Genomic DNA, 26434 nt, shown 5'->3' with positions numbered 1-26434 from the left:
CTGCTGGGGCAAGTGCTGTTAGCGAGAAGCAAACGCCTATGAACGTCGGTACGACACTCGAGGTGGTGGTGGTGTGGCCAGATTCTACGCCCGGCCGCCTTTGTCTCCCCGGTGGCGATGTTTGCACATCGCCACCATGTACTCACTTTGAGGCTGAGTCGACCTAATGGAAGGCCAACGACTAGTTCAGATATCCGCCACTGATATTGGTCGTGAGCGGGAATCGAACTCAGTTCGCCGGCTTCATAGCGCCACCGCTCCGCACACACGCGCGCACGGAAACATGTCAATGCAGTCCACATCCACTGCCACGTAGCATACGCGTATGTAAATACACGGACAATACGCAGACCTATGCAACACGCACACGATTTTACAAACTGTTGGCCGGTGCGGTGATGTTTTGGCACCACGCCCCCGGCCGCCTTTGTCTCCCCAGGGCTGACTTCACGCAGCGCACACCAAACACTAAATGTAAGGTTGATCTGACCCAGGGATAGACTAAAGAGAAAATTCAAATGTGAATTGTCAGTGATGAATTTTTTGACGCACACATACACACACGATTACATCGCAACGTGTGTGTGTGCGGTGCAGCGGTTAGCGCGCTGCGCTACGAACCCAGAGACCCGAGTTCGATAGCCGCTCACGGCCAACACCGGTGACGATTATCTGAACCGGTTCTGGGCCTCCCATAGGTCGACTCAGCCTTATGTGAGCACCACCTGGTGCGGCGTGTAAACAAATATCGCCACTGGGGAGACGAAGGCGGTCGGGCGTAGTATTGGCCTCCTACCCCCTCGTGTGCCGTGCCGGCCTTCATAGGTGCTCGCCAACAGCACTTGCCCCAACAGTCTGTTAAAGGCTATGCGGGAGATCTTTGTCTTTAGTATGTTTAGTTGTGAAATGCGCGTGTATAAATGTTGCGGCTGATCTGTCCTAGTTTCCACATATTATCATTTATTTGCCTGTTACGCGTTAAGTAATTATATTCGTGGCAATAGCCTCTGCCACTGTCACCCATACAGCGTGTGACTGTCTGGAATATAAACGCATTGTGTGTGTGTGCGAGTGTTGGTCATTTATAGCATTTATTTGTGGTAAGCGCACTGCACTCCGAACCCGACTAACCCGAGATCGATTCCCGATCACGACCAACACCAATGACGGATTATTATCTGAACCAATCCTGGGCCTCCTCTAGGTCGACTCAGCCTCAACTTAATACCTGGTGCCGATTTTAAACAAGACAAAGGCGTTGTTGTTGATGACCACCGACCCCCTCGTGTGTCGCGCCGGTCTTCATAGGTGCTACTCGCGAACAGCACTTGCCCCAACAGTCTGTTACAGGCTATACGGGGGTCTTTGTTAGTCACAGTGCGTCATCAGATGTCTTCGTGTGTGAGTGTGTGTGTTTCCGTGTTTCACTTTGCCCCAAACTCGGTTAAGGCTATACCGGGGAACTTTGCCTTTTTGTCTTTGCGTCCGTGTGTCGGGGTGTGTGTGCGTGCGCGTGTGTGCTAGTGTGCGTGCGCACGTATCACTGTGTCTGTGTGCTAGTATTTGTGTGTAAGCGTGCTTGCGCGCGTGTAATCTATGAGTTCACATTTGTCAGACACGGGATCGGTGGCGGTTAGCAGCGCAATGCTATGAACCCCCCCCACGACCCCCCAACTTAGTTTGATTTTCGGGTCACAGCTAAGCTAATTATCAGTAGCGAACGATATCAGAATCTTCGTCGTCTTTGCTCGAGGATCAAAGGTCAAGGTGTCATATTCAAAGCTGCTCATGCCACCGTGGTATTCGCCAACGGTGGCGACATGTTAACTACCTCGCCTCTCTATTTCGAGTTTGGCACTTCGTCAGTTAGACTGATGGCCTTAATCTAAGTTGTCTTGTGGTTGTTGTTGTTTCACTTGCATCCCACTGGGATTTTTGCACACAGTGTTGGTGTACGGTGCTTTTTCTGCAATGTTTTGCTGTCTTTTCTTGGATTTTCTGTTTGCACTCAGTCACATATTCACTTTAAGATGTTTTTTGTTCATGTTTTTGTTTTTTGTTTGTTGCGGTTGCACCCGATTCAAGAGCCGAATGGCTCACAGGGCTATACCTAATAAATGAACTTGAACTTGAAGAACCATTGTTTGTGGCAAGGTCGCTTCTGAAAGAAAGCTTTCCAGTGGGCCTTACCTGGTAAGATGAAACATAAACAAACATACGGGACCCGTTCCAGCCAAGCATTCGTTACGATCATTTACAACCACGCGTGCTCGGGAGGGTTTTGTTTCCCCCCCCCCGCACATCAGTCGCTTCAGTGCAGGCATTACATGTCAAGTAGCCAACGATAGCACCTCCCCCCACCGCAACATTTTGAGACATCACACGGAGTTTCAACCACTCCAATGTTCCCTTGTACGTCCAGGGTTGGGCTGGGGGTGGTGGTGGGGGTGGCTGCTCACTCAAAGCCCCACGTCAAACGCTCTGCCGTTTCCCACATTTGAATTCGACGCGGCGGTGAGCAGAACCGGAGACACGAGGCAGGAGGCGGAGGGAACCCTCATTGGGTCATTTTTGGTCACGTTTCAGAGGTAATTGATTTTTTTTTGTCTGTGTTGAAACTCGCGGCCAGGAAAAAAAAGGTTAACTGTAATGTGACAAGAGGGACATTCTCTGCGCGCGCGTGCCCCTGTGCGTGTCATCGTGCGTGCTCGCTAACTGCACTTGCCCCAGGAGTCTGTTGAGGCTTTATCTTTGTGATTGTGTATTTGGGTCGAGCGGTGGTGCAGCGGTTAGCGCTACTCGCTGCGCCACGAAACCCGGCCACCCGAGTTTGATTCCCGCTCAACACCGGTGACGATTATCTGAACCGGTCCTGGGCCTCCCCTAGGTCGACTTAGCCTCAAATGAGTGCCTGGTGCGATGTGTACATGTCGCCACTGGGGAGACAAAGGCGGCCGCGCGTGGTTTATCGGCCACCCATCCCCTCTTGTACTGTGCCGGCCTTCATAGGTGCTCCTCGCTAACAGCACTTGCCCTAACAATCTGTTAAGGCTACACGGGGGATATTTGTCTTTGAATATCAGTTCAAGTTGTAATAGATGTCTATGACAGTGACTGGCTGGAAATATATTATTGAATAATAAATAAGCAAGCGTTGTGTATCACCACGAGTAAATAAACTAAAAACATTAGTCCGCCAATCCGATGGGTCTTCTTGGAGTGGCTCTTGTTCAGACACACAAGACTCGTCAATAACCAGGGTGGCCTTGCAATGGGAATTATATAATAGGCGACGTTTCGGGCAATGGTCCTTCTTCATAGCACGGATATCATTTCTTATTGTGCTGAGTTCGAATCCCGACCGTGGGTAACATCAGCAGCGAGTGATATGTGAACCCCTCTCTTCACAAACCGGCTACGAACCGGCGTGGTGAAGTATGGTCACACAACCCTCATGAACAAAATGCGTGGGGGAGGACCTCATCATCCAACAGTGGATTGACATGTCCGTGAGTGATAGTTCTCTATGAAAGCATTTGGCTGTCCAGTAGTTCTGTAGAACCCTATGAGAGTTGATGGCTTTCACTTTAATTATGGATTTCTATGGAAGTGAATGGCTGTCTTTTTAATAATGCATGCCTGTGAAAGTGAAAGCCTCTTTTGAATAATATATCTCTATTAAAGTGAAAGTCTACTTTTAATGGTTGTCACTTTAATATGTAATGGCATTCCGAAAATATTCTTCGGGCGAGGTTCATTGTTGTTGGATTTTTAAAACTTAGTAATTTCAGATGATTTTTTGTCAGATTGTAGGGATTTTCAGTTCGCTCAAGGTGACATAACAACAACAACCCGATTCGTACAAGAAAACCCCCCCAGACAAATCATCCCAACACCGTAGACGTGGATCACAACGGTGTGACGATGCGATACAGCGCCACCAAGCCCGAGTCGACGAGCCGTAGGCGGATACCGGTAAAGTCGCACGGCATTGTGGGGCAAGCGACTTCAAAGTACCCGAGTGACGACGACGACGACGCTTGGTGCGCCTGATTGGTCAGGCTACTTTACCGAGACAGCCACTGGGGTGGGCTGCGGTGGCGTAGGAGTGTGGTTGGCATGGGCCCTCCCTGGTGCAAATCATTATTAAATGGGGCCCTCTGACCAATTCCCCCAGCCCCAACTTCCCCTCTATGTAGCTTGGCGCCAGGGTCCCAGTCGAACGGTTCGGGTCAAGCCGGGTCCTCTTCTTGCGTTTGCCGTCAAAGTCCTACGTCCAAAGTCACTCCATCCGATCGATCCCATCGCCGCTTGATCCACATCGCTCAGCCTTTTCACACCACCTTCTTCTCTCCGTCGCAAGGGACGGTTCTTCGACGATGTGGATGGAAGGCTCTCTGCTGGGCAGCTCTGGAGTCATCTGTTGTAGTATTCGTAGGGGTGGCACACAGAGACGGTGCCAAACCAGCGTGCCAAGGTGCCCAATATCCACGCAACATTCTGTTGAGCCTGCTCCAAGACAATCTGGATAGCTGGTGCCAATTTCCTCGAGTGATTGATGGGTGGTGGAGGTGTAAGGCAACCCGATCTGAGCCCAGGGGGACTCGGGGTTGTTTGCCTGGATGGGGTTGTGGATGCGGTTGGAGTTTGTTTGGATGATTGGCGAGAGCTAGCGCAGAGTCTTTTTGAAGAGTTTACTCTGCCACCCCAAACTGATCGCTCCTCCCCCCTGTGTCCATGAGCGGGGAGTACTGCACCTGCCCCCCCCCACTGCCCTCCACCCCCACCCCGGCCCCCCATCCCTCCCTCCCAAGATCCCTCCATTGTGTCGCCACTGCCCTTCGCGGTGACTCAATCTCACCGTGGCAGTCTCCTTCACCCGGGATAGGATAATACCCATTTAATACAACAATGCACTGCTCCATTTCATATTGTCATTGTCGCGCAGATGAGAGTGGAAAACGAGTGGGCAGGCACTGAGCCAGAGACCGTGGTGGGGGCGTGGGGGGGGGGTTGGATGTGGGGGAGGGGAGTGGGCAAGGGGCATGAACACGCTGGAGGTACCAGGGCAGCGGAGGAAGGTGGGAGCATTGAAACAACAGTCAAGGTCGTAGGGTCACTTATCCTGGGACTTGCCCAGCAGGGCTTCGTCTTTCACCGAACATCCTCTGGGTGGCTGGAAGACCTGGGATTAGGCACGCGGCTCGTAGGCAACAGCCATCACGAGGGGTGTACTGGATATGGTGTGCCGGGTGCGGAGATGTATGAACGTACGTGCGTTGAACTTCTTTCGCGCCGTACGTAGCCAACCGTGCAAATCGGAGGTGCGGTTAGAACGGAATATTATACATATACATTTCGGGTGGCCGACCTGGCTGGAATGAAGAGCTTGTGTCGGGAGGTTCCCACTTCGCAATGCATGGCTACTGTCTTATTGAGCATCTGAATTGCTTTGTCGGCCGCGATTCGAATGTTGTGCTCAAAGTTCCGAACGGATGGGTTCAAGGGCCCACTTGGCCCGACTCGGGTGGCCACCTCTTACGATTATCCCAGGGTGGTCCTCTCTTGTTATTGGGGCAGTCCATAAATGACGTCACGCACCTAGGGGGGGGGGGTCAGACATTTGTGACGATGTGTGACGAGGGGGGGGGGGGATTTGAGAAATGTGACGTCACATCAAAAGGCGCAACTTTAAATAAATATAGACAACACGTTCTATTTAATTAAATATACTTTTTAATAAATGTTTTCTCCTTCAACCTCAGAGTGCAGCGCCACATTAAATACGCACTACAATGACAATACTGTAGTTTAAAGCGATTTGAAGCATGTTTTATTTGGGGGGCGGGGCAGAGCTTTGTGACGTCATATTCGAGGGGGGGTCTGACTTTTTGTGACGCCGTGTGACGAGGGGGGGGGGTCAAAAATCGTCAAAAATCGCGTGACGTCATTTATGGACGGCCCCACTTCCGTAATAGAACACCACCGAAGACAACGCATCCGCTTGGAGTCATTCCCCTCTTCTGGTACTGAGAGATGTATTGCTCTTCCCGTGATGTGCCCGGTGTTCTGTACCACAGGCCTAGCTTGAGCGTCAGCCAACCCGAGGGCTTTGCAGTTGTGGCGGTGGCGTGTTTCTGTGGAGCGGTGGTGCAGCGGTTAGCGCTACGCTACGAACACCGGCGACCCGGGTTTGATTCCGGCTCACTGCCAACACCGGTGACATATTATCTGAACCGGTCCTGGACCTCTCCTAGGTCGACTCAACCTCGAATGAGTATCTGGTGCGGTCTGTAAAGTCATCGCCAATGGGGAAGCAAAGGCGGACGGGCGTGGTACTGGCCACCTACCCCCTCGTGTGCCGTTCCGGCCTTCATAGGTGCTGCTCGCTAACAGCACTTTCCCTACAGTCTGTTATGGCTCTACTGGGGGATCTTTGTCTTTGTTTGGTGGTCATAGCCATAAGTTGACTGTCTCGCGGATGCACAATATGCGTCGAAATAACTCGTTAAGATTTAAACGTAACACTGATTGCATTTCAACCCCCACCCCCCCCCCCCCAAAAAACTCTCTAACCCAACGTCGTCCCAACATTGGAGAGTCAACGACTCACGGGCACAAAGCACGTTCTCATGGAGCGCTGCCCAGGGTCACCACGGCTCATCGGCGAGCCGTGCCCAGCCACTGATTGCCAAGGAGATACGGAGGCCGTTATTAGGGCGAGTAGCTAGCCTCTGCGTAAACAGCGGGTCCCTTGAAAGAGCAGCGGCGCGTAAATCATTCACAAACACATTGAGGTCAAGGTGTCTCGCTGCCCTTAACGAGCTTGGGACTCCATTCGCCTCCTACTGCGTGGTGGGAGGGGGGGGTCAGCGCTGCACGGCGCTCTCCGACGCGTTTTGTCTTCGGGTACCGTCGCGACGTTGGTCGGCTCGATGTCCGACGTTTCGCTCTACGTGTCGGGCACCCCTTCAGGAACTTTAGACACGCCACGGTGGCGAGACGTTAACTACCTCGCCTCGCACGCAGGAGTTCGTGGGTTCGATCCCGACCTTTATGCCTGCTGTATATTTGGAGTTTGCGTGCCTCTCTCCCCGTGGTCGCGTGGATTTTCCCCCGGGTCCTCCGGTTTTTCCCTACACATTGAGAATCAACATCACGCGTGCGGAGCATTTGGCTGCTGCGATACATTTCCACGCGATAAGCCACCTTCGTTGAGCTGTCATTCGTGGCCAGGTCGCTTCTGACGAAAGAGCCGTAACAGCTCGGCGAGCCTCACCTGGTAAGATAAAAAATTAACCCGTAAAAACAAAGTTTTTCACTATAAATCCTTTATATGCGTGGCGGCTAGAGTCCTCTCGTCCTCTGGCTTGAGATGGCTGCCACCTATGGGTCAGATGATTGCCTGCCACCATTAAGCAATTGGTAATTAAATAAATAAAAATTCCTAAAAAGTGTGGACAATTTTTTTTCACGAAAATAAATTGTCACGCACAACGAGTCTGTGTGCAAAATGTCAGCTCGATTGGATCACGGGAAGTGGGTTAAAAAACGACCGAAAGATTTGCACGGTCGTAAGCGCGCAAGCAAGCAAGCAAGTGAACTTAATATAAAGGATTTAAAAAAGAGTCAAGGGGAAAAAATGTCAAACCGAATGTCCCTGCAGCAAATGTCCCGACGAGAGCGCCCCGAGCACGTGGGGCGAATTGTCGGAACTCGTGACGGTGGAAGGCCTGAAAACGCATCGACAAACGGACATCTCCATTGGTGGCACCTGGGTCGGTGATGGGCAGTCCACATTACTGTGGCAGAGGTCAGTCCCTCCATGGGAAATGTATATGCACACGTTGTCCTGTCATATTTGGCAATCCACTGCTGAATGAGGACCTCCCTATGTCGCGTGGATCACGGGGGTTGTTTGACCACACTTGAGCATGCTGGTTAGTGTGGTTTGGAAGACAGCTGGGACCATCGAAGTTGGAGCATAGAAGTGCTGTACAATAGAACGATCCAGTCCACAAGAGAGCCACACATACAGGGCATCACCCTACATCAACAGATATTTATGCCTATGAGTAATTGATGATGGAGAGTGATATTCCACGATTGAACAATTTTGAGATACTTTAAGTTGCATCTTAAAGCATTACCTGGAGTCCTATCGTTTTCGATAAATAATGTCTTCAAGAATTATCCATTTGCATTTGCAAAGTAGTGAATCGTAGCACGGCTATTTTGTATGTATCTTTAATGTAGTTTGTAGCCAGCCTGACACATTGCGAGCGAGCAGCATGTTCAGCTCAAATGAAATGGCTTCTGCTAGATAGAGGAGGCGGAGGCGGGTGGGTGAACATTTTAATAATAAAACATACACAACCTCTTACAACTTTCTTTTTTCTTCTTGTTTTTTTCGGTAAAGTCACGTAGAAGGGAAATAATAAAGTATTATGTTTCATTTTTATTATTGTATTATTTCCCTTCTACGTGACTTTACCGAAAGAACCAAGAAGATGAATCCCTGCAGTCACGAAAGCTTTAAATCGAAATTTAACCTCTTACAATTTACCTCGCTGATCTCGTTAAGGAGCATCAACCACCACGCGAACTCCGGTCACCCTCGCAGCGGCGGCATTTGGCTAACCATCGAAAAACTGCGGCCACTGCATTGCGCACTCTTAGATGGCGCTTCTGCGGCCGTCTGGAACGCTCTTCCTTCCGATATTGGGTAGCCACTGCGAGCTATGATGCACTTTTAAATGATCCCGATTGAAAACGAATTGCCTGAGAGCTGCTTTTGATGTTTAGTTCGTGGTCCTTCTCCCGCACCTTCTATTTGCAAGGTTGGCTACGTACGGTACAAAAGAAGTTCAGGAGTGCGGGGGGGGGGCTTTATCCGGCAGTGGGTAGATATTGGTTGTCGATGATGACGATGATGATGTTTTTTAAAATTGTCTTGGGCAGCAGCGTTGTGAGACCTGCACGCATGTTTTTATTCATGTTGGTCGTCTTCTCAAGCGGCGATGAAAATAGACAGCGCATTGTGTCTGTGTTTGTATCATGTCTTTATGTGAGGCCATCACAAGTGACGATGATCTGAATCGGTCCTCGGCTTCCCCAAGGTGGTGCTTTGTGTAAAACATCACCCTGGGCCGCGGGTTGCGCTGGCTAATCGCCTCCTCGTGTGTGCCTTTCAGGCCTTCATATGTGCTCGCTACCAGCACTTGCCCCAACAGCCTTTTGTACTACATGGGGGATCTTTGTCTCTTGAGTCTGTTGAGCCACTGCATCTGTGTTGGAATGAGTGCGTGCGTGTGTGTAGATGTGTGTGTGTAAATGTGTGTGTGTGTAAATGTGTGTGTGTGTAAATGCATACGCAAAAGGAAGCGTCTTAAGAGACGTGAAGCCAGAACTATACCGACACCTCCAATCAGCGACGACACCTGCTCTGTCTGTAGCAAACGCTGTGGGTCGAGGATCGGACTTAACAGTCACGCACAAAGCCCCACAAATAGAGGCGGAGGGAGGGTCATCATCGGATACGATGGACAACCCCGACGAAGTGTGCGTAAATGCATATACATACAGTATAAGAATGCTTAAACCATCACGTACACACAAAAGCCCAATTAAATATGCTTTGGTTTTTTCGGTAAAGTCACGTAGGTAAAAAATACAATTATTTAATTATAGCATATTATCAAATTATTTAATTATATTGTAGTATTTTATTTTATTTTACTATTTTATTTTTATTTTACTTTTATTAATTAAAATTTTTTACCTACGTGACTTTACCGAAACAACCCAAGAATATGAATCCTTGCGGTCACGAAAGCTTCAAATCTCCAATTAAATAATATACTAAAGTCGGCTATCCATCACCGCTGGGGGAAATTCATCGTTGTCTGGGCCGCACGACCCCAGAGTCACCGCCACTATCGTACACGCGGAATCGGCAGAGTGCCCGTGCGTGCTTGATCGCTCCCCCACCGCGTTATCGATGTTTTCCTCCCCGATACGCTTCGTGGGAGCGAGGACCCCTTTCAGAGGCCGCTGCTAACGGCGTGTTCAGGCCTCTGAGTTATGGGAGATCACCAAAGTGGCTTTGTGCTCGGTTTGCCACCAACCCCCCCCCCCCCCCCTTGGTGGTGGATCTAACGATGTGACTTATTATTCTGCGCTGTAGTCGCGTTGGTTAACGTTCTGTCCATCTGTGCAATATATTTATATAAATTGTAAAAGCCCGGCGTTCCGTTTGTTCACTTGTCCGTCAACTAAATTATAAGTGCCTTTCAGAAGGCCTGAATCTAAAGGTTAAAGAAAGTTGACCCCCACCCCCGTCCCCCAGGTGTGGGGGCAACATTTTAAAAGTTGATCCAAGAGTGATTTGGAGCTTTCGTGACTGCAGGAATTGCTCTTTGGGTCTTTCTCTATTTAAGGCCTCGACACAGAGACGTTGTTTCTCTGTGTCCCTATGTTTGTGTCTCTCTCTGTGTCTCTGTGTTATCTCTCTCTCTGCTTATGTGTCTGTCTATGTGTCTGTGTTTTGTCTCTCTCTCTCTAAAATTTAGCAATCTTTGGAAGAACGTAATCAAGCAGGTAGGGTGTTGACTGTTATGTTAGCCGATTGGTGGGCGCCCGTAGGCTCCCACCAATCGCGTAAGGTCGTCTAATTTGCAATTGTGTTCACGTGCTTTACAACACTCGACAAACACGCATGCGCCATCGTCTCCCCGCAGTTGGGCTATCGTTGGTAAAGCTTTTAAACGTCCTCAAACAAAAACACATATTTGTTTTTTTACCAGCTAAGGGCCCGCTTGAGTCATTTAGCTCTTTTTCAGAAGATACCAGGCAGGACACGATAGCTCAACGAAGTGGCTTATCACGTGGACATATTATAGCAGCCAAATATTCTAAACCAGTGTTCTTCATTGTGACCATGACGTGCGGCCCACGACAATAAACAGAACACGTGGAGAGAAAAATAAACCCGTCGTGCTGTCAAACCCCAATGGTTTCAAATGTGTGGCGGCCCTCAACACTGATGATGACTTCTCGGCGAAAGTGGCCACTATCCTGAAAATTAGTGAAGAACGCCGCTCTGAACGCGTGTCGATTCTAAATGTGGAGGGGGGGGGGAAACCAGAGCACCCGGAGAAAAATCCACGCTACCACGGGGAGAGAGAGAGAGAGGTGAGACACGCAAACTCCAAATATACAGCAGGCGTCGGGGTCGTGTTCCAGCGAGCCCGCTCCCCGAACGCTTTCCTGCAAAGATGTTGTCACCGGATGGCGTGACTCGCGTGGAATGACGTGCGCTTCTGTTTTGCAGGAAACACCGCGCAGAGAATGGCAGACGTCAGCGTGTGAGTACCGGGTGACATCAGCTGCTCGCGCGAGTGCATTCCATTACTTTGGTGTGTGTGTGCGCGCGCTCGTGTCTGTGTGTATGTGTGTCACGTGGGGCATAGTAGGGGGCACAAGTGGTGCATCGGCTAGTCATCTCAGTCAGTCAACCCATGGCACCTGAGTCTGTCCCGTGACCTCCTGCAGGCAGCGGGTGGTCGACACTTCGTGTGGCCTTAAAGTGCACATAGCCTGGCACAAGCGCCGTAGTGATGTCACCGCCACTTAGTGGCGGGTGGCGGTTGTTGTTGGAGCGGTAGTGCCGCGGTTAGCGTGCTGCGCTATTAACCCGGCCACCCGAGTTCGATTCCCACTCAAGGCCACCAACATAGGGGATGATTATATTAACTAGTCCTGGGGCCTCCCCTAGGTTGACTCAGCCTCAAATGAGTACCTGGTGGTGCGGTGTGCAAACATCGCCACGAGGGAGACAAAGGCGGGCGGCCGTGGTTCTGGCCACCCACCCCTTCGTGTGCTCGCTAACAGCACTTGTCCCCCAAAATCTGTTAAGGCTATCCGGGATGTCTTTGTTTTGTGTTTGTGTGTCATTATCATCATCACCATAATCGTCACTCTGCAGTAATCTAAAAATGGTATATTTCTTCATCAGCATCGTCATTTTAAGGACGAACGTATAACCTGTGTTGCATCATCATAATTATAATCACCATTCATATGATCATCGTTCTATAATATAGTATGTCGGCTGTCATTCTTCATCATGAACTGCATACGAGTCTCTACCACCAGCTTTGTTGGAGCAATGCGTTCAACTCAAAATATGTTTGACAAAACCTCGCCCTTATTAAGGCTTTGGAGAAATTTTGCAGCAAAACGTGAATGGTAATGAGCCGAATGTAGGTGGCGCAAGAGAAGTTCCTAATCAAATCTAACACGTGTAATTGAAATAATTGGAAATAAGTTAAATCAAGATACGTTGGCAACATCTCAAAGGAGATACCGTGAACGAGTCTCTCTGATCTAAGGACCTTTAACAAGCAAGCAGCAGCAGTTTCCGTGTGATCGGCAAGGTTCCAATTCCTCGAGGGGCACCCAACTGAACACGTGGCACTGTATCATTCCCAAGGATTCATAATCATCATCAGCCACCATCTATCCACCGCTCGACGAAAGCCTCTCCAAGCCGTGCACATCTCTCGCGGTTCTGCAGTGTGACCAGTCCACGCGGTGCCTGTCCACGATCTTGATTTTGTTTTCCGCGCCCTTGTGATTTTCTTCGTTCAGTCGGTGTTAGCGCGACGGATTTATCGTTTCATTCTTGTTGCTCTATGGCGAGCCATCAAACAAAAGACGGGTCAACCGCATCGCCCGGCGCTTTCGAATGCGCTTCCGCGGCCGTCTGGAACGCTCTTCCTTCCGATATTCGGAAGGCTATTGCTGGAGCTATGCACTTTTAATTCGTCAAAATTGAAAACGTATTTCTCTATAACTGCTTTTTGTATATAGATTGTTGTCCTTCCCCCGCACCTCCGATTAGCACAGTTGGCTACTTACAGTGCTAAAGAAGTTCAACACCCATACATACATATTCTACATACGTACTGATCCTTCTCTGCCGTAATGGGCACCGATGACTACGTCATTGAGGGTGATTATTGCCACGTAAAATGAAGACCGATTGATGGATGATTTAATTGCTCCATCTCGTCGGTGGGTATTCTATTGGTAGTGTTCCATCCCTTGACTGCCGTAACCACCATCACCACCACCACCACCATCATCACCACCACCACCATCACCACCACCATCATCATCATCACCACCACCACCATCACCACCACCACCATCACCACCACCACCACCATCATCATCATCACCACCACCACCATCACCACCACCACCACCATCACCACCATCATCACCACCACCACCATCACCACCACCATCACCACCACCATCACCACCATCACCACCACCACCATCATCATCACCACCACCATCATCACCACCACCACCATCATCACCACCACCACCACCATCATCACCACCACCACCACCACCACCATCACCACCATCATCACCACCACCACCATCATCACCACCACCATCATCACCACCACCACCACCATCACCACCACCACCACCATCACCACCATCACCACCACCACCACCATCATCACCACCACCATCATCACCACCACCACCATCACCACCACCACCATCACCACCACCATCACCACCATCACCACCACCATCATCATCACCACCACCATCACCACCACCACCATCATCACCACCACCACCACCATCACCACCACCACCATCATCACCACCACCACCATCATCACCACCACCATCATCACCACCACCACCATCACCACCACCACCATCACCACCACCACCACCATCATCACCACCACCATCATCACCACCACCACCACCATCACCACCACCACCATCACCACCACCATCACCACCACCACCATCACCACCACCACCACCATCATCACCACCACCATCACCACCACCACCATCATCGACGCTCGGAGCCTCGTGCGCTCGTGATAGCGACCGCTCACGTGCGCACGTTGCAGGAAAGGCGAGGATGGAGGAGACTGCTTTGACGATGGTGACTATGAGGAGGTGGACGAGGAAGAGGATGAAGGCCACGGAGACAAGAAAGGTAAGGCCACAGCCTCCCGGCACTGGCGACCTTGAGGCACCGTCACCACCGTTGGCGCTTCGTGACGCGTCGGCACACGAGCGTGCATCTGGAAGTGTGCGTACATGTGCACGTGTGACTGAGCGTGCCGTGTGTTTGTCATTTTGTTTGGTGCAGTGTTATAGAGGTTTCACAGAACTTTCCTCTGCAGTCTATACTGTGTGTGCTTCTTTGTAGGGGCGGTACGCTGTGGTTATCGCACTGCCCTACGACCCGAGTTACTTTCCCGGTCACGGCTGGCACGAGTGGCATGAGCCTCCCCTAGGCTGACTCAGCCGTAAATGAGTACCTGGCGCAGCGTGCAGCCACTGCTCGCCTCCACCCTACCTCGTGCGACGCGCCGGAATTCATAGGCCGCTCGCTCAGAGCGCTCGCCCCAATACTCTGCGTAGGCTAGCGCTGGGAGGGGGGTGGAGGGGGTGGAGGGGGGATCTTCATCCTCGTGGTGTTTGTCGTTGCAGCAGGTCAGCCCCTGGTGGTGTCCCAGGAGGTGCTGCAGGACCCTGACATGCTCGCCTCCCTCAAGCAGCGCCTCGACAGCGCGACCACCAACCCCTCCGACCACTTCCACAGGTGAGAGTTGAGAGCCCGCTTGGCAGAAGGAAGGAAGTGATAGCCACGTGGCGACATGAGCGACGTAATCCGTGGTGACCTCGCGATCCGGAGTGTTTTGCTCGCAATTCATCTTGCAGGGTTTGCTCCTTGCTGATTAAATGAATGACACAGAGATTAATCTCTTTCTAAAGCCGTAATGAATATCAATAGCCCTTCAGCTAATGAAATGAAGGGTATTGCAGAGTATTAGCGATGATGATTGTCACTTAACTCTTTGTAAACAGAAAGGATCTCACCTGCTTTCATCGAAGCCAGACTCCAACGTCTCTCCATATTCAGAGGAGCATTGAGACAGTAGTGGAAAATTCCACATTTCTATGGTGGAGACGAGTATGTCCGCAGGACGAGAGGATGATGGGCTGGATCAGCCAACGGCAGGTATTTCAGATGATTACTTTATTTTAGCAGCAATAGCCGCACCAACCCGCCACCTTTGACTCCATCTGGTTGACTGAACACAATCATCCTTAACTGGTTGTTAAATCGAGTATCACTTTGTGAAAATCCAACAGTGGTTGGTATGGCGATACTGCTCTTTGCCATAAAAGAGTAACAACTCAATAATAATAACAATCGTACCATCTGAACAACGTACAGCCCTTTAGTCAACGTGCTGCTGGGTGAAGGCCTCCCCCGCGCCATGTCAAATGATGGGAGGTGGGGGGGGGGGTTGTTTGATCATACTTCACGGTGCTGCTCATCCACTGCTTCATCGTATCTCTATATCCGAGGTCCGTGTGGTTTTCGTTGCGGTGGGAATTTCTGCATCCAGAGGTCCCGGTGCGTGCCGTCAGACGCCCCTCAAGGGCCCTCTTTGGCCGCGCTTCAGCGCTGTGGCTATCCCGTGGGCGGCGGTAATTGTAACCATTAAGAACCGGTCCCGGGCCTCCCCTAGGTCAAATGAGTACCTGTCGCGGTGTGTAAACATCGCCACTGGGGCGACAAAAGGCGGTCGGGCGTGGGCCTGGCCACCCACCACCTCGTTGACTGTACCAGCCTTCATCGGTGCTCGCTAACAGCACTTACCCCAACGGTATGTTAAGGATATACGGGCGGGCGTATGTCGGTATGTGTGGGTCGGTGAAGGGAGGTTTGGATGCGACGGTGGTTTGTGTCAAAGTGGATTTATTTGTGTCACCGGTGTGGGGCATGGGTTAGTCTGGGTTGGGGTGGGATACGAGCATTGGTGACTTGCCTGGACTGCTGAGTCCTAATTAGGATGAAAGCAGTCCACAGTCTGTCTCTGCAGCACCGCCGCTGCCGCTGCTGCTGCTGTCAGTTGCTCACATTTGACGGTGGCCTAAGATGAGACGATTACAATGCACTCCTTCAGGAAGCGCTGATGGTTATTTGCATAATTTATCAAAGGCTGGGTGGCTGTTTTTTTACACGATTTTACGTGTTTGTTGAAACTCGTGGGGTAAGGGTTGTTATCAGTTGTGAATTTACATGGTATAAGGCATCAATAGGTATGCGAATGGCTATCTGAATGTGTATGTGAATGGGTACGTTAATGGATTTGTGAATGGGTATGTGAATCGATACGTGAACGGGTATGTGAATGTGTATAATAAAGGTTGTTTTTTTTTGGGGTGAGATCATGTAAATATAAATGTATGGATAATATTGGGTCGCAAAAGCCGCCGTGTCAAACGCAATGGGTCGGTGAATGGGCATGGGCTTGCATGGGCTACGGGATAATTATCAGCGGAGAACATTCTAAGAGAACGATTGACCCCCGCCGAGAATGCGCAGTCATCACCCCGTGTAACAATAGCCCCACGGTCTGCGCTAAACCCCGTGGCGCTTGCACAAAATCGTGCCCCCCCCCCCCCCCGCTGCAATTAATTGGACAGCGTCGTCGATGCGTGCCCACTGTTTCTGCTTCAGCGTGCGTACCACGAGGCGCCATTTGGATCGCCGTAAGCCCCCTTTTATATGCTAAAGCTCATCCTGCCACAGTCAGCCAGTCACCAATCCAGGAAAAGAGAGACATCTGTCCAGACCGTGAGACAGTCTCCCACGCAACCAGCTGCCTACCCACCCAGCTAGTTACCCACCCAGTAGATTGTCCACCCACCCAGCCAGTCACCTACCTATCCAGCCAATTGCTTGCCAACCCAATTAGCCACTCACACCCAGCCATATATCTACTTAGCTAGTAACCAACTCGAATTACCATCCAGTCACACAGCCAGCGACGTACCTGTATCTACCCATCAGGCCAGCTTGACGCCTCGCCAGCCAGCTATTCAGCCACCAGTCAGCCAGCCACTGGGTTAGCCAGCCACCCGGTTAGCCAGCCGGCCAGTCAGCCAGCCACCTGGTTAGCCAGCCACCTGGTTAGCCAGCCAGCAATCTGGCAACCAGTCAGCCAACCAGCCAGCCAACCCATCAGCCAGGTGGCTAGCCAACTAACGGGTCAGCTAGCCACTGGGGCTATGGACTTTTAAATATGAATTGAAAACAACTTTCTTTATAACTGCTTTTTGCATGTTTAGTTTGTTGTCTTTCTCCCGTACCTCCGATTTAGCACGTTTGGCTACGTACGGCGTGAAAGACGTTCAACATCAGTACATATGCACCCACACACAACCACGCACACACAGACACACACTCACTCACCCACACGTGCGTGACAGAACCGCGCCACCGCTCGATGGGACGGAATGGATTTCCCGCTCCACTGAAACGGATCGCTGTGCACGTGGGGGGGGGGGGGGGTCACCGTCCGGGGCACGGCGAGACGGATCGAAGCTCCCTCCTAGGGGCGGCGAGGTCGAGACGGCCGCTTGACCGCTTCACGGGTGGTGGGCAGAGGAAGAGGACGAGGAGGTCTGGGCTGACGGGGCATTGAGAGGTCATCGTCAGCGTTGGTAGGGAGGGCATGGGGAGGTCATCGTCAGGGTAGGTAGGGAGGGCATGGGGAGGTCATTGTCAGGGTGGGTAGGGAGGGCATGGGGAGGTCATCATAGTAAGACTGGTCCTTGTAGGATGTGTAGGAAGCATGCATGCACACGTACAGCCCTTTGTCAATCCGCTGCTGGATGAAGGCCGTCCCAAGCCACGTGCATCGTCGCGGTTACTTGACCATACTTCGCCACGCCGGTCAGTGCGCATTGGTGAAGGTGCAGAGCATAGATGTAGCAGCACAGATAGTGCAGTACAACTATGCATTTTGCACACTTGCCCTTTGCACACTTGCCCTGTGCTGCCCACAAGCCCGCAGTCTATAACACCTTTGTTTGTGGCTGCCCATCCGCTGAGCGCTCACCTGCCTCGGGACATGCCGTGAGCTGGGCAGCAAAGGGTGAATCTAAATCTAAAGTGGCTGCGGGTACAGATTGAACCTGATGTGACCTCAAGAAAGCGGTGAGCACTCTCGTGTGCCAGTAAGCCAGATGGCGGCGGTGCTGACGACTGTGACGACGACGACGATGATGATGATGATGAGATGGTGAGGGCGGTCCTCTGAGGTCGGGTGTCAAGCGTGCAACGAGCGGGGGATTTTGCGAGAGACAGGAGGCGATGGTCAGAGTGTTGTTTGTGTCCCCAAGCGCTGATTGCGAAGGACCGGAGGCTGCGGTGGACGCGATTATGCGACGACAACCACAAAATCAACACATTCGTCAATACCACTGCGTGACCTGGAAAGAATACGTGTTAGAGGCGACGTTTTGAGTAATGGGTTTCCTTCGATTATGTGCTATTAAGAAAGGTTATTAAATGGGGGCTTCTTATTGCGAGAAAGGGTAAACCCTATTCTAGTTTTTGTCATACTTTGATACTGGCCCATTTAGTATCTGCTCACCCCGAGCTATCAATGCCCTGATGGTGCATTGCCCTTGTGCTGTTCGCCTTGTGGCGTTGTTCTCTGGTCTGCCACTGGTGGTGAGACCAGGCCCTAAAGAAGGCCGTCTCTGGTGCCGGCCAATTCGTTTCAAAGACAATGCGTTTGTTATCAGAGCATGTTGTTGTTTGCATGCTCATCACAAGTACTGCGTGTGGTGGATGCAGATTTGATTCCCCGTAAAAGGTTTCTGTTTGGTGTTTGAACATCTTAACACCACCTGTTTTTTTGCCAGGAAGGGTAAAGACCTATTCTTGTTTTTTCATCAGAAGGGTTATTACCCGAAACGTCGCCTATTGTATGTATGTTTTTCTTTGAAGGCCACAGTGTTGTTATTGACGAACGTGTTGTGGTTGTTGAGTTGTTGTTGTTATTTCGTACAATCACCACCAACGCAGCAGCAGCAGCAGCCGTCAGATGATTTGTTTAAACGTGCGAATATTGAGCATGCAAATGATTTGCAAGAAAGTGTAACAGTCCTTGAACCAGGTGGGGAAACAAGGGGATTCGTTATCTCTCAAAATAGAAAAATAAACATGCGTAACGTAGCTCAACCTGTTATGCAGTCCCTTGGATACCATCTATTTAGATTCGCGTTCAGACTTTGGGAAACATTGCAGTGCCCTTCATCAGGATATAGTTTCATGAGATCTGCTGTTTCTACGGCAAAGAAGACATCTCAAGGTCACCAATGCTGGCGACCTTGAGCCTGGCAGTTATAAAGGCGCAGCCCTGCAATTGCCTGCTCACGCCACTGCTTGACAGAAGGGGTCCTTCACTGGAGGGAGCCCTGGAGAAATCCCCCCCCACCCCCCCCACCGCGCCCCTCTAGATAATATTTGCTCCACTCTTTCACGCTGTGTGGTTGAACGTCTCGGAAGCGGTGGCAGTACCTACACTTTATCCCACCACACACTATCGGCCAATCGGCGTGCCTATTTGGGTGGACAGAGGCGCGGACGTGAGATTACAAAAAATAAACTGCTCTCTGTTTCGGCTGCCGCGCCAAGAGGTGGAATCGAGGAACTATTTACTATTTTATTTGACCAGGTAGGGCCCACTGAGCTACGTAGCTCTTTTTCAGAAGCCACCTGGCGATCACAAATGATAGCTCAACGACGGAAGTGGCTTATCACGTGGACGTTTATAGCAGCCAAATCCTATACACGCGTGTTTGTTGATTCTGAATGTGGAGGGGAAAACCCGGAGGACCCGAAGAAAAATCCACGCAACCACGGGGAGAGAGACACGCAAACTCCAAATATGCCGGGGTTCTGAAATCATTTTCAGAGGGGGCCACTTTCAGGGTCAGGATCGTGAGAATTATTTGTCACCTTACCGGTGAATGAGCTGAAACAATAACAACGTGTGCTTTAACGCAATTTAATTTATCTTGGCTGTGTCGGGTGGTCGAGGGTTTTCATGGCACAGAGTCAGCCGGATCGTTACGTGGTGGCCTAACCCAAAAGAATTAATAACGAATCGTAACATTGACTGCGGAAAAAGTGCGCGTTTAATATTGATCGTGGATATTTAAGTTTAATTACAGGAACCACTATTAATTTAGATTAGTTTGGAACCTAACCATATGGTGCAATGTTTCCCCTTGATTAATACAAGTGAATTGGGAGGCATCTTATCGAGCGCTTGTGCGTGTTGGACAGGAAAACTGGAAACAGGGAGATGAGCAACACATGTTGCGCAGATCTCAAATGACCGCGAGAGGTGGAGAGAGTCGATTGCCAAGCGCTCCCTGGTGCCCCATGACCTCCACCGTTAAGGGACTGATGATGATGCTCCTGCTGCTGATGATGATGATGATGATAATGTGTAGAAAAAAATATAAACGCCTTGAAAAGACTCGCCCACACAGGGGGCTTAACACTCACACGCCTCGCGGTCGGATGAGACGGCGGCGCTGTTAGGAAGCACATCAAGTAAAAGCCTCGGGCACCCAAGTAGCTCAAGGGACATGGGATTCATCATCATGTACAAATCCTAATGAGCGTAGCTAAACTCATTAACATTGCGAGACAATGCATCCGTCTTCTCTGTTTTGCTTGCATCCCTGTCTTCTCTCATCTCACGACATCTTATTCTTATGTCACTGCATCGATAGCTCTTGTCTCTACGCCTCTTCTGTCGCCTAGTAAACTGGGGGGGGGGGGGGGGTCGGGGGCTTAGTGGGGTGGGTGGCGACTAAAAGATTTCTGCTCAGAGAGCCCCAACGTATCGGCACCTTCACTACGGAGGGCAGGAAGCTCATTATCTTGGCAACCGTAACGATAATAAATCAGATTATCTGCTTTTTGAATGTGAAATAATAATAAATTCGCAGTGATGAAAAAAATGCAAGGAATATATAAAATCCCATTCCTCTAAAACATACAATCGACGGGGCCACGTGTTAAATATTTATTGGGCCAGGGCACTACACTCTGCCATGATAAATTATATAAATGAAACACTATTTATAGCCAAGATAAGCATCTTGTTTCAAGATGGATTGTAGCATCAATATGAATGACCGTCAAAGGGTTGGCAAAGGCAAATCCCCAGAGCCTCTTCTCTCCCGCCACCCCTAGCTTTACCTGGCCTCGAATATCTTGGGCTATCCCAATTAGCCTTACCAATTGTCTTGGGATATCCCAATTAGCCTTACCAATTATCTTGGGATATCTCAATTAGCCTTACCAATTATCTTGGGCTATCCCAATTAGCCTTAGCAGTTGTCTTGGGCTATCCCAATTAGCCTAACCAATTATCTTGGGATATCTCAATTAGCCTAACCAATTATTTTGGGATATCCCAATAAGCCTTACCAATTATTTTGGGCTATCCCAATTAGCCTAACCAATTATCTTGGGATATCTCAATTAGCCTAACCAATTATCTTGGGATATCTCAATTAGCCTAACCAATTATTTTGGGATATCCCAATTAGCCTAACCAATTATCTTGGGCTATCCCAATTAGCCTAACCAATTATTTTGGGATATCCCAATTAGCCTTACCAATTATCTTGGGCTATCCCAATTAGCCTAACCAATTATTTTGTGATATCCCAATTAGCCTAACCAATTATTTTGGGATATCCCAATTAGCCTTACCAATTATATTGGGCTATCCCAATTAGCCTTAGCAATTGTCTTGGGATATCCCAATTAGCCTTACCAATTATCTTGGGATATCCCAATTAGCCTTAGCAATTGTCTTGGGCTATCCCAATTAGCCTTACCAATTATTTTGGGATATCCCCATTAGCCTTACCAATTATCTTGGGCTATCCCAATTAGCCTTACCAATTATTTTGGGATATCCTAATTAGCCTTACCAATTATCTTGGGCTATCCCAATTAGCCTTACCAATTATCTTGGGCTATCCCAATTAGCCTAACCAATTATTTTGGGATATCCTAATTAGCCTTACGAAACAGTCGTACAACCTGTATAAGGGCAATAGTCCCACCACCAGGTACTCATTTGAGGCTGAGTCGATATAGGGGAGGCCACAGGACCGGTTCAGATTATCATCACTAGTGTTGGTGGCTGTGAGCAGGAATCTAATTCGTGTCGCCGGGTTCGTATGTAGCGCGCTAACCGCTACACTACCGCTCCCCACTGCACACACACACATACACCGCTGCGCAAACACAGACACACATAGACATGCGCTCTCTCGGTTCTCCACGATGTTGTTCTGTGATCACATCGCGCGACGCACGTGGGATACCTGCCAAAGCCGACAGCGGCGGCGCGAGGCGCGTGAGCCTCACGTCCCAAAGTCACTCGGCTAACGAGGGGGGCTGAGAATCCCCCCCCCATCCACCACCTCTCTCTTCCCTCCCCCACCACCACCGCCTCCCCGACTCGCCCATTCGCTACCGCCCCCAGGCCACGCGCGGCATCGCAATGCACGGCGACAGGCGCCCTTCGCGGCGCGCATTCTCCCGGACTCACAAGTGGCTGCCCCCCACCCCATCCCCTTAACGATGACGGACAAACAACGCCGCCTGCGTTTAACGGCACGCGGGCTCCTCCTACTCTTCCTCTTCCTCCTCATCCTCCTTCTTCCTCCTTCTCCTACTCCTCGTCCTCCTCCTTCTCATCCTCTTCCTCCTCCTCATCCTCCTCTTCCTCTTCCTCATCCTCCTCCTCATCCTCCTACTCTTTCTCCTCCTCCCGTGCATCGTCCGAAAAGTACGATGCACAGAGGCCGAGTGTGCCCTTGGGTTTGTTGTTTTTTAGAATCTGAATATTTATTTATAATGGTGGAATCCGATTAGCTATAAACTTCAATTTCACAGATGTCCATTCGGGGCGGGGGGGGGGGTCAGAAGGTTACAACAACAAACAGTACAACAAACACGATAGGAATGTAAAGTATATTAAAGCTAAGCAAATCATAAAAACAATCTATTTTTATTTTACTAGATAAAGCCCACCGAGCGATTTCCTTTCTTTTCTGAAAAGCGACCTGGCCACAAATCATAGCTCAACCAAGTACAGAACACAAATGAAAAGTGTTTCTTACGCACACCATCAGCGCGCACAGCCTTCTGGGAGAGCGCAATTTGATCATATTTGGTTGAATGCAAGCAACGCTCTGGACAGGCTTTGGCGGCTGATATTTGTACCGCGTGTCAGTGTGTGTGTATTGTGTTGACTGTCGGTCTGTTTTTACGTCACTGTGTTGCAATTGGCATCTGAACCTGCCCCCGGGTCTCCTCTAGGTAGACTCAGCCTGAAATAGGTTACCTGCAGGAGCGAGCGTGTAGACATTAAAACTGTACCGGGACGGGACGCCTACAGTGGGGGGCTCCGACAATTGAGATCAATGTAATCTATAGGGTTCAATATGAAGACAGCACAAGGCCGTCTTGATATTCAATCTATGTATTCTATGGATTTAGGGAAGCCTTATAAGGTTCAGAGGCAATCCAACGCATGGAGGAGATAAATTAGGCGCGGCGCTGCAGCCACGCCAGCCCCACCGCGCGTCTCGAAGCTTTAATGTCGGCACTTGTCTCCGTGGTCAATGGTGCCAGATGGGGGGGGGGGGGGTCTTTGTTGTACGTTGTGTGTGTGTCTGTGTGTATGTTGAACTTTGTTCACGCCGCACGTAGATCGACCGTGCTAAAGGTCGAGGTGCAGCCCCGCAGTTGAAAGGGGTGGACGCAACCTGCAAAGGTCGATCAAATTGTTCCTTTAAAAATTCAACAATTTGTTTTATCCTGGTGATGATGCTGCTGCTACGTTGGCAGTGGTGCGCACGCACACGTAAACAGGAACAACGACGCGAACCAAACGTGAACACGTTCGTCGATGACAATACAATGCGAATATGAACGTTTCGGAGCACATGCTCACTCACCTGCTATGCAGAATGAGAATTTGCCCGGTATGTCGCCGATTTTTTTTTATTTTTTTTTTATGGAGGCCAGGGTGGTATTGAGTTTTTGTTGTTGTTGTTGTTGTTTTTGCTGCTGCTGCTGCTGCTATGTCTTCCTTCATACAGATGGGTGGGCAGAAACGAGACAGGGGTGAGAGGGGGACGAACGGGGGGGGGGGTGATTTAAGAGACTTGCCCATTGCAATGTGCCGCGTCGGCCGGGCGATAAATTGAATGAAACAAGCGATGCCTGGACTGCTAGCCCAGTGGACCAACCCGTTCCATCACGGCCCGCAGAAGCTATCGTTGTCTCAGCACTTAAAAACACACCGCACATTTCAGTGTTCTTCACTGCAAGGCCCGTGGGCCACTGGGGTCCCCTGGTGAGCACCACAGTGGCTCGGAGATGTGAACTACCTCGCCTGGTACACAGGAGGTCGTGGTTTCGATCCCGACGCTGACGACGCATGCTGTATGGGTGTATGAGTCTCTGTGGGTCTATGGGTCTGTACGAAATGTTAACTACCTTCGCCTGGTATACATGAGGTCGTGGTTTCGATCCCGACCCTGACAATGCATGCTGTATGAGTGTATGGGCCTTTGGGTCTCTGTGGGTCTATGGGTCTGTACGAGATGTTAACTACCTCGCCTAGTATACAGGAGGTCGTGGTTTCGATCCCGACCCTGCCGATGCATGCTGTATGGGTGAATGGGTCTCTGTGGGTCTATGTGGGTCTATGGGTCTGTATGATATGTTAACTTCCTCGTCTGGTGTACAAGAGGTCGTGGTTTGGAGTTTGCGTGTCTCTCTCCCCGTGGTCGCGTGGATTTGTCTCCGGGTCCTCCGGCTTTCGCCTCCACATCTAGAATCAGCGTGCGTTGAGAGTATTTGGCTGTGATGAATGTCCACATGATGATGAGACACTTCGTTGAGCTATCATTTGTGGCCAGGTCGCTTCTGCAAAAGAGCTACATAGCTCGGTTGCCCTTACCTGGTTTAAAAAATATATATAGTTTGAACTATATTTTTGGAATGTGGCCCCTGACGCATCCCCATCATGATGCCAAATCCCAATGGTTTCAAATGTGTAGCGACCCTCACACTGATAATTTCTTATCGGCGACAGTGCCCCCCTTTTAAAATGAGTGAAGAACACTCCCTTATTTATTGCGCTAAATTGAGCTGGTCGCAGCCTCCTTTTAAAAGTGGAATAAGTAATTATTTCATACCAGGGATCCAAAAATTAAGCGAGTAGACATCTTTTACAGCAACGCGGCTGCAAGGATTATAACAATACAGTATACCGTGTTCTTCGTATATATCTACGCCAAGAGCATTAAACGCTTGGATCACGCTGGCTAATGACGCACAACCGCAAGTAATGAATGAGACCAAGTAATGAATGAGACCAAGTAATGAATGAGACCAAGCACTGTGTATGGGAATGGTGTCGCGGAGCGGTGAGCGCGCTGCGCTACAAACCCCCCGGGTTCGATTCCCGCTCATGGCCAACACCCAGCCACGATTATCTGAATCGGTCCTGGGCCTCTCCTAGGTCGACTCAGCCTCAAATTAGTACATGGTTACAAAGGCGGCGGGCGAGGAGGTGGCGCTGGCCACATCATCCCCTCGTGTGCCGTTCCGACCTACTCGCTAACAGCACTTGCCCCCAACAGGCTGCAGAGGCTATACGGGTGACCTTTGTCCTCGTGTGTGTATCCGCATTGTGCGGTCTACGTTGGTGTGGTGACGGCGTCCTCGCAGAGTCGTCGAGCGTTCGCCGCTCTGTTTGCAGAGATTCACGGTTCGAATCCAGGCGGCCGTCCTGGTTATTGGACATCCATTTGAAAATAGAGCTTCGTGGCTCATCGGATTCCTTTACGGCATTCGGCAGAGCACGGGAACGTGCCGCAAGTGAGAGAAATTCATCAACGGCGTCGTCGGCGAGAGTATGAGTGACGAGACGCTGTAGCGTTTGCTGGAATTCCCCGAGCTTCAATAACTCAGCGACGATGTAACGCGCAAACACAACACGTTCAACTCCCACGCACAGCGTCAGTGTCAACCCATCCAATGTCACTCTACCTCTCTGGCCTCTGCGAAGAAGGGCCATTACCCGAAACGTTTGATAGTACCGTACATTGCGTTTTTTGACGAATTTTGCAGATTTTTCGTCCATTTTTATTTAAAATCTGTCCCAAGATTCATCTATAAAAGCCAAATTTTGTGCTGTCGGGCGAAAGTTGCTGTTGTGATTCAGCAAAATGAAAGACAACAAACTTCACTGTGCGTGCGTATGATGCCAGGAAGTAAACCCGTGCACACCCCCATTGGATTCTGTAACGCTTTTCGACGTGCCGTCTGTCCTCCCGGAAACATTTAATTAGCGACGCAGGCGCGACGGGAAGCGTCGAGAGCGCCTGTAAGCAGCGACGACACCTCTGGGGGTTCAGCTGTGTTCAGGACAAGTCACCGATAGCAGCAGAA

The 26434-nt window shown here is 50.2% G+C and overlaps 1 protein-coding gene across 1 annotated transcript in view; it reads left to right on the top strand.

The window, feature by feature from the left end:
* Window positions 1-26434, top strand: part of LOC144718696 (nucleosome assembly protein 1-like 1) — a 75163-nt gene that overhangs the window by 1923 nt on the left and 46806 nt on the right. The window contains exons 2-4 of the mRNA XM_078594152.1: window positions 11333-11366; window positions 13962-14050; window positions 14551-14662. Of these exons, the coding sequence (XP_078450278.1) occupies window positions 11350-11366; window positions 13962-14050; window positions 14551-14662 (218 nt within the window). The 5' untranslated portion in view covers window positions 11333-11349. The remainder of the gene's footprint in view (window positions 1-11332; window positions 11367-13961; window positions 14051-14550; window positions 14663-26434) is intronic.

The sequence above is a fragment of the Lampetra planeri genome, chromosome 5 (assembly GCF_965212315.1).
Source record: "Lampetra planeri chromosome 5, kcLamPlan1.2.h2, whole genome shotgun sequence".
Taxonomy (NCBI): Eukaryota; Metazoa; Chordata; class Hyperoartia; order Petromyzontiformes; family Petromyzontidae; genus Lampetra; species Lampetra planeri.
Note: the sequence above shows the minus strand (reverse complement) of the source record. Positions and strands in the feature narration are given on the sequence as shown.